The sequence below is a fragment of the Mauremys reevesii genome, linkage group 1 (genome assembly GCF_016161935.1).
Source record: "Mauremys reevesii isolate NIE-2019 linkage group 1, ASM1616193v1, whole genome shotgun sequence".
In the NCBI taxonomy this organism is placed as follows: domain Eukaryota; kingdom Metazoa; phylum Chordata; order Testudines; family Geoemydidae; genus Mauremys; species Mauremys reevesii.
This window is the reverse complement of record NC_052623.1, coordinates 284491883-284503944: the sequence shown is the minus strand read 5'-3', so window position 1 is coordinate 284503944 and position 12062 is coordinate 284491883. Positions and strand designations below refer to the sequence as shown.

General features: G+C 42.3%; 1 protein-coding gene across 44 annotated transcripts in view; it reads right to left on the bottom strand.

Annotated features, from left to right (window-relative positions):
• Positions 1-2012: 2012 nt before the first annotated feature.
• MGAT4C (MGAT4 family member C) overlaps positions 2013-12062 on the bottom strand; it is a 566296-nt gene continuing 556246 nt past the window's right edge. For 43 of the 44 annotated variants that reach the window (XM_039520682.1, XM_039520655.1, XM_039520654.1 and 40 more), the window contains 3 exons: positions 10482-10634; positions 5328-5475; positions 2013-3349 (listed from right to left, as the gene is read on the bottom strand). In XM_039520682.1, coding sequence (XP_039376616.1) covers positions 2193-3349; positions 5328-5475; positions 10482-10580 — 1404 coding nt within the window. In that variant the 5' untranslated portion in view covers positions 10581-10634 and the 3' untranslated portion in view covers positions 2013-2192. Of the gene's footprint in view, positions 3350-5141; positions 5243-5327; positions 5476-10481; positions 10635-12062 lie in introns of those variants that run through there. The other variant, XM_039520691.1, reaches the window with a different exon arrangement.

The window sequence follows — 12062 nt, the reverse complement described above, 5'->3', positions numbered from 1 at the left end:
ATTCTTGCAATTTAATCCTTACCTCCTAGATTCAACTGAAACCAGCACATGCAATTTGATGATTACCACAATATTCATGAGACTAGTAATATAGTGTTTGTCTGTGCTGCTATTGATATACTTGTGTAGCTCCCAGTATCTTTAAAGAAAGTTTTTGGAATGCCTTAAAGAATAATAAGATCTCCTCTGGCCTCTGATGGGACACTAGATAGGGTGGGATCTGAGTTACTACAGAGAATTCTTTCTTGGGTGTCTGGCTGGTAAGTCTTTCCCACATGCTCAGGGTTTAGCTGGTTGCCATATTTGAGGTCGGGAAGGAATTTTCCTCCAGGACAGATTGGCAGAGGCCCTGGGTTTTTTTCGCCTTCCTCTGCAGTGTGGGGCATGGGTCACTTGATGGAGGATTCTCTGCACCTTGAAGTCTTTAAACCACAAGTTGAGGACTTCAATAGCTCAGACATTGGTCAGGGGTTTGTTAAAGGAGTGCGTGGGTGAGATTCTGTGGCCTGAGTTGTGCAGGAAGTCAGACTAGAAGATCATAATGGTCCCTTCTGACCTTAAAGTCTATGAGTCTATGGTAATCCAGATGTGTTTATATATAATATATATTGTATACATATGGGGTCTGATTCTGTGAGGTATTAAAGCTCACAACTCCGACTGAAGCCAATAGGAATGGAGGACAATCAGCCCCTGTCAGTAGGTGCTCAGCACCTCAAAGGAACAGTTCTAGGTAGTATATAAATATATAGACCAAAACATCATCTGGGGACATCTGAAATCTGGGGACATCATCTGAGCTCCTAAAACAATTTATTCAGCATTGAAAAATCTGAAAAAATTCAAAGCTAACTTGACAAAGTATTTACTTCTCACACATCCAGCGAAACCAAGATTCTTGCTTTTGCAAATAGTAGGAGATGTTTCACACAGCGCTATTGCAGAGACATCAACCAGGGAAGATCAGTGATCACCTTCAGCCTCTACTGCTGAACCTTATAGATCTTTCATTTGCATTGGATGAGAGATGGTCATCTAAACCAGTGGTGGGCAACCTGTGGCCCACAGGCTGCATGTGGCCCATCAGGATAATCTGATTGCTTCCTGCAGCTCCCATTGGCTGGAAATAGTGAACCGCGGCCACTGGGAGCTGCGGGGGGCCATGCCTGCAGATGTTCAGTGTCAGCAATCAGATTACCCTGATGTGCCCCAGGTTGCCCACCACTGATCTAAACACTGAGTGCAAAATTCTTCTCTTGGACCATATGGTAGTGCTCAGCTTTGTGCAGTTCTCCCACTGACATCACTGGGAGCTCTGAATGTGCTGGAAGAGAGAATATTAAAGATGAAAACTACTGCCATGCAAATCCAAAAGGATATTTTTGTCCTTAAAGCTCAGGGGCTGATCCTGCAGTCCTTATTCAAGCAAAACTCCCATTGACCATGTGACTGCTTGAATAAGGATTGCAGGGTTGGTCCCCATGTGACAGAAAATACAACTGGTGACACATTTCAATGCCAGGACCCCGGGAGAAGAACAAAGCATATTTGTTGAGACAGGATAGTGAATGCAATTAACTATTTTTACAGTATTGTCATGTCAGAGCTATAACTGTACATGTATTTTCATTTAAAATAAGTTGCAATGTTTAACCACACTGTTTTCTTACAGTGCTCAAATGAAATCGCAAGCTCCATTAACGGACTTTCATTATCACAACTGTCTTTCACACAAATACACCACCAACTATTGTACAAACATGTACTACCATCTGATTATTAATTTATATGTGGATATGATGGAGTCAAATTTCATCTGACAACATACTGGTCAAAGCCTAAAAAACTTCTGAATAATGGAAAAGCATTGGCTTTCTTTAGTACAGCAGTTTTTCCCAAAGGATAAATTAAAATAAAAGAGAAGGATTTCTGAATCTTAAGTGATGGATGAGAACTTGTTTGCATTTCCTATAAAATTCAAACATTCCAACAAACTAGTGTTTGTATATTGCCTGGCGGACTAGTACAAAATAAATTGCTTTTGCTTGTTTTATGATTTCCCCAGATTTCCAGTGTCAACAGTAAATAATTGGAAGTCAGTCAGTCTCCTTGGGGAATGACACCAGTTGGGACCCAACCGATGGCATTCACTCCACCATGAAAGGAGGAGGACCAGCTTCAGTAATTTTGCCTTATTGATTTGGTGGCTGAGAAGTCCAAATACTAATGCTCCTAATGATCAGCCATTCTTTTTGACTTTTGGTAACAAGTATTCTCATGCAGTTAATATCAAACAAAACTTTGTGCTCCACATCTGTCATTTCAAAATTTCCATTTTTGAACTCCCCTAGTCTCAAGTAAGTAGTACATTGCCTCCCTTTTTTGCTCCCTACAATCTTTTCCCCAACTTCCAGGGCTCCATGATGCAAGATGTCATTTTGCCGGTCTTCTGTTCCAGTGATAACTTTAATTTTACTGATTTTAATAGGCTTTTCAAATACAATCACATAGAGATCTCCAGTAGAAGGAGCTTTTCCCCAGAAGTACTCATCAATGCTGCTGTAAGCCTTGCTTGCCTCGTAGTTTTCAAATACATTCATGTTGGTGTGAAGATTTGCGGGCGGGTTGTCAGGGATGTCAAACGAATCCTCTTCAAAGTCGTCATCCTTTAGTTTGTTCTCAGCTCCTTTGTAGGATGAATAATATCCCATGTGCTGGAACAGAGATGGCTTAAAGCGGATGACATCCTTTTGAGCTAACAACCCACGGAAATGGATTAGCAGCCAATCACAAGGCATTTCCTGGTAAAACATCAGCAAAAAATGAGCCAGGCGTGGGAGGTCATGGGAGTGGTATAGCTTTCCAATATAGCCCAGTTTGGAAAACTCCAGAGTCACCCAATAGGAACCTTCTCGCGAAGTAATTACTTTCTTAACAGCAGTCAAGAAGTTTTTAGAGCATCGAACGTCATCTTCTAGCATGACATAATAATCAGAAAGATTAGCACAAAAGTTAAGCAGGAAAGCATAATCTACATTTTGTTTTGATCGGAACTTCACACGGTCTTCTGGGTCATTGTAATTTCTCTTAAGGCCATCCAGTACTGGATAGTACTCCTCAGGAGCATGGATAACCATTAACCTGCCAGCAATGATGTGATGGGCAAATTTCTGTGAAATATCCTGGACCATCCCTTCACACCAGGATGAGTCAAAATCTGCTAGGTGAACCACCACCGTAATTTCCTTCAGTTCCTCATAACTTGACTGCTCAAATATGGACTTGATCGTCTCGAGCAAATAATTCCCCTTTTTCCGTTTGACTGAGGATAGTCCAATTGTAAGATACCCTGTGCAAAAGAAAATTCAGACAGAACGATTAACTGAATGTGAATCAGGCTTTGAAAATCATACAGCAACAAAGCTAGCCTCCAGGCCTGTAGTGTACTAAATAAACCTTCTGAATGATGACGTCTGGGATGGTTGATATGTAAACATATTAAGCTGTATGCTACAAAGACTGTTCTATGCTTTTTCATGAAAGAAGAATTATATTGTAAGCAATCTGACATATGGAGACTATTGAATTAAACATTAGTTTCTTAACTGCAAGAAGTGTTGTGAAATGGACTAAAGCCAAAGTGATGTGTGCATATATGCCTATTAGAAAAAAAGAAATACATATAGCCAATGTTAAAGCTATAAAGAAAAGGGATTGAAAAGTTATGGATCGCAAATTGTTCTTAAGTCAAGCCATTATGAAAAATAGCACAAAAGTATAAGTTAAAGAATAATCGCCTTGCTTTTACCATTTTATGGTACCATAACAAGCTTGATTACATTTATACATATTTTTGAGGATTTCTAAACTTTTCATGGATGATTTCATCTAGCATTTTCAGTTTTAAAATATTTCCCAATTCTCTAATTTTTCCTTGTTAGAATTCCTATTACAAACTTCCTTCATATTTTCAGTAAGAAACAGACTAGGGTATTGAATTTGAGACAAGTAAATCAGATTTTACTTAAAAGTACAATACAATTTACTACTGAATATTATACCTTTCTCTATATATAAGTAGTATATATATATATAAGTATATATAAGTAAAAGTAGTTCTATAAGTAGTTTTTAGTGCATTTAAAATCTTTTGCGTGAGATTTTGCCTTCTGCAGTATTTTGAAATAGCTCTTCTTGCACATGTGCATACAGCATTAGCTTAATTCTTTCAGATATTTGTTAACATGTACTCCAAATCTATTATTAGAATCTAGCTGTTTGGATGGAATGCAATCTCTGTTGGAATTGCAAGCAACTACATTTTTAAGAAAATCAGTTTATCCCCATATTTTCTGTAAAAAATAGGTTCATGTTAAAACTAGTATGCTTCATTTCCATTGCAGCTGACCAAAACTCGACGTAAATGTTTTGATTTGCAAAATTTTGCAGATAATGTGAGCATGGGTGAAATATTGCGACCATGTTCCAATGAGGTGTTCTGTGGCCTTCCTCTAAGCTGTCTACTCAAAATGGAGTTGTAGTGGGGTGTAGTACAAATACTATCAGTCATCAGCACTGCCTGCACAACCCCAAACTTCTCAAACCTTATTTAAACTAAAATTTACATTGCAACCCTGTCCTAGGAAGACCAGCAACTCACAGATGTCTTATTTTTCTCTCGGTGCTTGGACTTATGCATTGGCTATATGTTTGGACTTCTCCATTCTGACCCTCATCTCCTTTGTTTGTGTGCGTGAAATGACTGATTTGGTGCCCCAAGGTGACCTGTCGAAAGCCAAATATTGGCATGTTTCAGTGTGAGGGTGAAAGTCTTGACTCCTGCCTAAAGTGAGAATATTAACGAAATGAGGTGGATGAGACAATATCTTTTATTAGACCAACTGCATAAAGTCAGAATAGCCAGACTATTTGGAACTGTCCTACCTGGAGCCTGAGTGTAGGAAAATCTACTCCGCTCCCCATTGCAGGCTATAGTGCTGTGGCTCAGTCCCTTTATGGTCCCAGCTTATGGAATGACCTTCATGCCCTATATATGGTTGTTCCCAGCTATAGGATCCACATAAGTGAGGATTCAGTGGTTCTACCCATCTCAATCCATGGAGACCCAGAAGTGCACCTACATTGTTCCCCTGTATCATCCCTGTGCAGAAGTACCATGGGAAATCTATGGAGCAGGCAGCATTGTGAATGTCACTGTAGGTCAAAGAGTTTTCACACAGTTCTAAAATGAAATAATTAATGTATGTAAAAAAAGTCTGAGGTAACATCTTATTTCATTTAATGAAAGTCAGATTCTGGTTACTTACTTTTCCTTGGCAAAGGTGTGCCAGCTAGATAGCGGTAGGAAACATTTATAGATCCTGAGAAATTTGACAAGTCTTTAAAAGTGTGAACATAGCGCTCCGAATTAAGTTGGTGTGTGGCTGTTTCTCTGATTAATTGCTTGTCCCCTTCCTAGTAATATGAAAAGAGAAAGAATGAGAGTGCCTGGGAAGGGGAATACACAGAGAGAAATACATTTGTGAATGCCGGCCACACAGACAAGGGGGGCAGACAAATTTCAAAGAATAAACTTTTTCAAAGTTAGTTTTCTGGAAAACATTTAAATCTCACCTCATTTTAAAAATCCGCTATCTGAATATTATATATTTTTGGTTACAATAAATCTATCATATAGTTTCAGATTTGGAAAATTGGGAAAGAGAAAAAAGCCTTTTGGCAAAGAAACATTGAAGATCTAGTTTTCTAGAAGAATTGAGAGCACTACAGTATTGCCAGAAAAGTGCTGCTATATTCAAAGTAGGACATAATCCCCCTTGACAGTACAGTGGGGAAGTGTTTAACTTTTGTTTTTTTGTAATATTAGAAACTGGTTTAGATGAAACATGAAATAATATTCTCAGACCTAAGGCAAAACTGTACCACTTTGGCACTTTCCTGAGTACGGACCATTCCTTCCCCAGATCCTTGATGTGCAGGGGAAGTGCACAGACTGTACTATGCTGAAGGATGTTGGTGCCTGTACCCACTGCGTGCCCTGCCACCAAAATAGACTGGTGCAGAGAAAAGGTAGGGTTATGGCCCTGCCTCCTTCCCATCTCGCCCATTTCTCTTTGAGTTGAGGCTCTCCATACCACTATGGCAGCGGTGGGCAAACTACGTCCCGCAGGACCCTCCTGCCCGTCCCCTGAACTGCTGGCCCAGGAGGCTCACCTCCGGCCCCTCCCCTGCTGTTCCCCCTCCCCCACAGCCTCAGTTCACTGCGTCGCTGGCGCAAGGCTCTGGGTGACGAGCTCCTGGGGCAGCACAGCTGCAGAGCTCGGCCTGACTCGGTGCTCTGTGCCGCATGGTGCATGGCTGGCTCCAGCCAGACGGCGCGGCTGCAGCACCGCCAGCCACCAGTACTCCAAGCAGCGTGGTAAGGGGGGGGCAGGGGAGTTTGGGGTGGTGGTCAGGGGTCGAGGATGTGGATAGGGGTGGTCAGAGGGCAGGGAACAGGGGTTGAATGGGGGCAGGGGTCCCAGGGGGCACAGTCAGGAAGGAGAGAAGGTTGGATGGGGAGGCAGGGGGCAGTCAGGGGCAGGGGTTCCAGGGGCGGTCAGGGAGAAGGGGTGGTTGGATGTGGCAGGGGTCTCAGGGGGCAGTCAGGAAGGAGAGGAGGGGTTGGATGGGGCGGCACAGGACAGTCAGGGGTAGGGGTTCCAGGGGTGTGTGTGTCAGGGGACAGGGAGCGGGGGGTGGATGGGGAAGGGGCCCCAGGGGGGCCATCAGGGAATGTGGGGGTTGGATGGGCCAGGAGTCCGGGGGGGCATCAGGGGGCCAGAAGCGGATAAGGGGTGGGGGCTGGGCCAAGCCCCCTTCCCCTAACCGGCTCTCCATACAATTTCCAAAATCTGATGCAGCCCTCAGGCCAAAAAGTTTGCCCGCCCCTGCACCATGGCATACACAGTGTCACACCCACACCATCTCTCTCTTAATGCTTAAGCAAAGAAGAAAATTTTCCATTGGAGCTGTGGTGCCATGGAATTGAGGTAGCGTTAGGAATGCTTTTCTATTTCCATTGGGTGATTTTGGCCCTGAGAAGAGTAAGAAAATTATATGGCAGTTTCACATGTGTGCTATAATACATTAATGCAAGACAAGTGACTTGAGCTTTGATTAAAAGAGAGCACTATGCAATAAAAATAATATTGCTAACACAAGCAGAAAGGACAACAATAAACAATATTTATTTCAATGTTATTCAGGTTCACAATCAGGGATGTAAGAAACACTTCCAGCAACCTATCTTAGGTTCATGTTAAGTTCACTATTTTTCTTTTATAGAAGAAATAAATAATCCATTTACAAGTTGAGTCAGGTTCTCTTGGCTAACTTCCAGATGCACCTACCTGAATGCTCTCTCGTTCTGCAAGGTCTCCCTGGGTAATTTCTTCCTAGTGCTGCTAGGCTACCTTGCATTTACTGATAAGTTATGAAACAAAGCTTTATGTTTATCACTTTCCAGATTAGAATGCAAGTCAATGGACTGGCTAGAGTCCATGCCCTGACCTCAGGGGATTACCAAACAGATGTTCATACAGCTGATCCACTAGACCTGCTGGCTACTCAGTCTCCCGATTTTTCTGTGGTGATCCTAATTTTCAGCCATTAATCAGGAAAACAGTGTGCACCCAGACAGGGAAAGTAAGTGCAGGGGGAAGAAGCAGGAAGTCAGTAACATACACACTTTGTACTACATTTGCCTGACCTTGTGAGATTCCCCTAACTTTCCTGGGAGCTGAAGGGGTTAATTGCCTCTCAAGAGACACTTTGCCCTTCAGAGGATCCCCATATGCAATATTGTTATTACTTTCACAGTGCCCCCAAAGGGTACTTACATTTACAATAGAAATAAAAAGACACGGTCCCTTCTCCCTATCACTTACAACCGACAGTATATGCTTAAAGTCAGCACTGAACCATGCACATTCTGAGATCCAGTCTAAGTGAATTTAGTGTTCATGAACGTTTCTGGATCCATTGATCAGGATCAGCACACACAGCTGCAATTTCAGTATCCCCACATTGCCCTGCCAATGTGCATCAATGCTGCACATCGCGTACATGAACTGTAGTTGTAGGGGCGGCATGCCGGGGGGTCGCTCTGCTGGTCGCCGGGAGGGCGGCAGGCAGACAGCCTTCAGCAGCATGCCTGTGGAGGGTCCGCTGGTCCCACGGCTCCGGTGGACCTCCTGCAGGCGTGCCGCGAAGCCGCAGGACCAGCGGACCCTCCGCAGGCACACCTGTGGGAGGTCCACCGGAGCCGCGGGACCGGCGACCGGCAGAGCGCCCCCCGCGGCATGCAGCCGTGCTTGGGGCGGCAAAATGTCTAGAGCCGCCCCTGTGTAGTTGTATCACTAAGGCAGCTTAAGCAAAGTTGTCTTTGCTGCATTATCCCCCAATGGTCTCATGCATTGAAATGGAGATTTCAGTTCCCACTTCAACATCCACAAGAGAGTCAGCACTTTTACGCAGAAATAGTGAGTGGATTCTACTGGAGACATGCAAGAGACTCCAAATGAAATTTGAAACCCCACAAAATCAACATTTTTCCTTTTTTTTTTTAAAATGGTCTCTGTAAGGTGCTGGCTTGTCTCCAGCCCACAAAGACCCACTGCCACTCCAAGCCTCTCTTCCCAAGCATGGTTTTGTTTTCCAAACACAAACATAGGCACAGCTCTTCCGCTCACCCTGGGCTACAGCTCCAAGGTTATTTCCCCCTTGCCTCTTTCAGTCCTTCCTGCAAGGACTAAAAAAGTCCTTCCTTGCTTTTTTAGTGGAGCACCCCCCTTCCTGGGTTTTCTCCCCAGCAAGTTCCCACTGTTTCCCCTTCCAGGGGTCTCCCTACTGCTCCTGCTCCCCTTTCCTTACTGACAAGCTAGCACTCCTAGCCCTGGTGCTGCCCTGCCCTCTCAATTAGCCAAATTCTCTGTGTCTACTCTGCAATTAAACACCCGACTGACCCGGATGACCGGGCTCAGGCTGCAGAGCTCTAAAACTGCAGTGTAGATGTTCGGGCGCAGGCTGGAGCCCCAGTTCTGGGGTCCTTGCCCCTTGTGGGTCTCCTGAACATCTACATTGCAATTTTACAGTCCCGCAGCCTGAGCCTTGTGAGTCCAATGACATAGGCCAGACCTGGGTGTTTAATCGCAGTGTAAACATACCCATTGGGAGCAACTGTTCTGGCACAGGGGAGCTGGACCTGCTTCACTTAAAGGGGCCGGCCACCCTTTGAGAAGTCCACGTTAATGAAAAATACTAAGAATTTCACATTAGATGTGGGGGACAGGGAATCATAGTCTTGTTCTCCATTGGGCTGGGTATCTGAGAAAGGTAGCTGGGGAAGGACTGAAGCCATGGGCCTCATTCCCTAATCAGCTAACTTAAGGGGACTTTACAGAGGCAGTGGCTAGCAGGAGAGCTCAGGCAGTGCTACTCCACACATATAGGGAGTCAGGGAGAGCCTTGCAGAGAGTTTCCAGTTCCCTACATGTGTTTTTTTCCTGCAATGGAACTATTTGGGATATTATTTCTAAACTCCCACATTTAAACTGCTGATCTTCTACCTTAGCAAAGAAAACATCAGATGGACCAGGGGAGCTGTCAAATGTGGTTAGGGATGTAGAAAAATAAAATAAAATAAAATAAAATAAAAAAGCCAACAGCCTAACACATTTGAAAAATGGTTGATGGACCATAAAGGTATCAGGAGATCTGGGAAAACTGTCAGGAGAAAGTAAAAGTCTTGGCTGGGAGTTACATGAGTTCAGACATGTCAGATTTGTGATGAGAGAAACAATGAAAGAAAGTGAATGAACAAAAAAAGACAAATTAAGAATAAGAAGACATCTCAGGAGTCGGCAAACAGGACAGGAAAGGATTTAAAAAATAACCAAAAAAGATGCACTTTCAGAAGCATCTGGGGGGAATTTGTAGCAATTAGCAGAAGCAAGAGAGGTATCAGGGAGAGTGACACTGGGAGAAAATATGGTACAAGCCAGGTCAAATTTTATCACAACCAAGAGATGATGAATAAATAAGATACTGTAAAAAATCTCAATGCAAAACAACGTCACTAGAGGAAGCGATGTATCAAAAAAGTGGAGTGGCATACCAGAAAACAGGGATTCTCTTTTGGATTACTTGAAAATGGATTGGCTAGCAGTGATAATATAGTAATATCACCCGTTAACTTTTTTTTAATCACTATTTCAACTTAGCATAAGTTTGACATTATTGGACATATATATGTAATCTGAATCATTCTGAGGAGACTTTCCTCTGAACAGCTCACTAAAACGGAAGAGTTGCAGCTGTCATTGTGACTTCCAGACAGTTTCTAATTTGGCTGAATACTTGTGGTACCTTGTACTGTGTGCTTGTTCCATGACCCCATTTCTTCCACCTAAGAAACTTACCAAGACATAACCATCTTCAATGTACAAGTTCATGAACAGCAGGCAAATGACAAGGACTCCCAAGAATGATACTGCTGATCGTTTCCGCAAGCATCTCATTTTATCCAAATATTTCAAAGTGAGCTTCACGTGAAGAAAAACATATAGGGTCTCCTAGGAGAGAAAAACAATGTTACTAAATTCTTTGAATAGGTATAGAACGCAACCACTTAAAGACCAAATCACAGCCATTAGCATGTGCATTACTTCATGTGTTTGAATTAGAGATGGCCATGAACTAAAAAACAAACCCCTAATTCAAACAGCCCCAGATTTTGAGGGATTCTGAACCTGAAACCAGATTAAACTTTTGTGGCTCATATCCATGTCTAGTTTAAATCAGAAAGACCATTTTTCTTTATGATACTGTCCATTAAATTTTGTTAATTATTCTACCAAGTTTTACTCACTGACCTTATATATGAATGTACTGCATGGGGCTGTGTTTTCATAAATTGAGGCAAAGAACTGTCTATGCAAGTGTTAAACTGCACATACAAAAATAAATATTGGCATGCCAATAGGCATCCAAGCTGATAGAAAATAGATCTAAGCACGTGTGGAAATTTGTCAAAGATTTTGCACATTCATTTTGAGAACCTTACAGGATGAATAACATAAAAAAAAAACCCCTGGAAGTGAAAATTACAATCCATATTTTTTCCGCCAAGCTGATTAAACATATCAAACATTTTGAAGAATTACTCCACTAGATCCTAAATAAAAGTGAGACATACACACCACGTATTAATAATAGCAAACAGTTAACCATCAACATTAGCCCATACCGACAAAAGATAAGCTTTGGAATAAGGAAGTTATGTGTGTAAACAGACTTTTTAAACTCTTATAAGAATGAGAACAATATAAGATAAAACAAACAAGAAATAAAAAATGAGTGAACATCAATATTCAATGAATGAGACACATCCACCACTCAAATCCAAAGTATCTAGGAAACCAGGTTAACCAGCTATGGGAGGATTACACCACCACTATTCCAGGTATAGGTTATATGGTGGAGGAACAGAGAGAACAACTAGGCTGTTCCTATAACTTGGTGATCTTGAGCAGCTCAAATGGCCCAGTGAGACTATAAAAAAAAAAAGGGGAGAAAAAGGAGAATAGAATATATTATATATATTATATTATATAATATAAATCCATACAATACGAATACTGTGTGTGTATGGTGTGTCTCCTCAAAAAAAAAAAAATATTCTATAGAAAAGGTTCAGAAAAGAAGAAAAAAAAAAAAAATTGATTTAGGGGGGGGATGGGTAAGAATGGTGTCCCCTGTCCCTAGCCTCTGAGAGAAGGGAGATGGATGATGGGAGAGAGGAGAGAGATCATTGCCTTGCCTGTTTTTTTCTCAGGGGGCACCCTGCATGGCCACACTGTCGGTAGACAGATACTGGGCTAGATGGACCTTTGGTCTGACCCGGTACCGCCTTTCTTATGTTCTTATGTTCTTAGAGCATCACATTGTTTTCTCCCAACCTAATTATTTATGAAAAAAAGTATCAGGACTCTACCAAATGT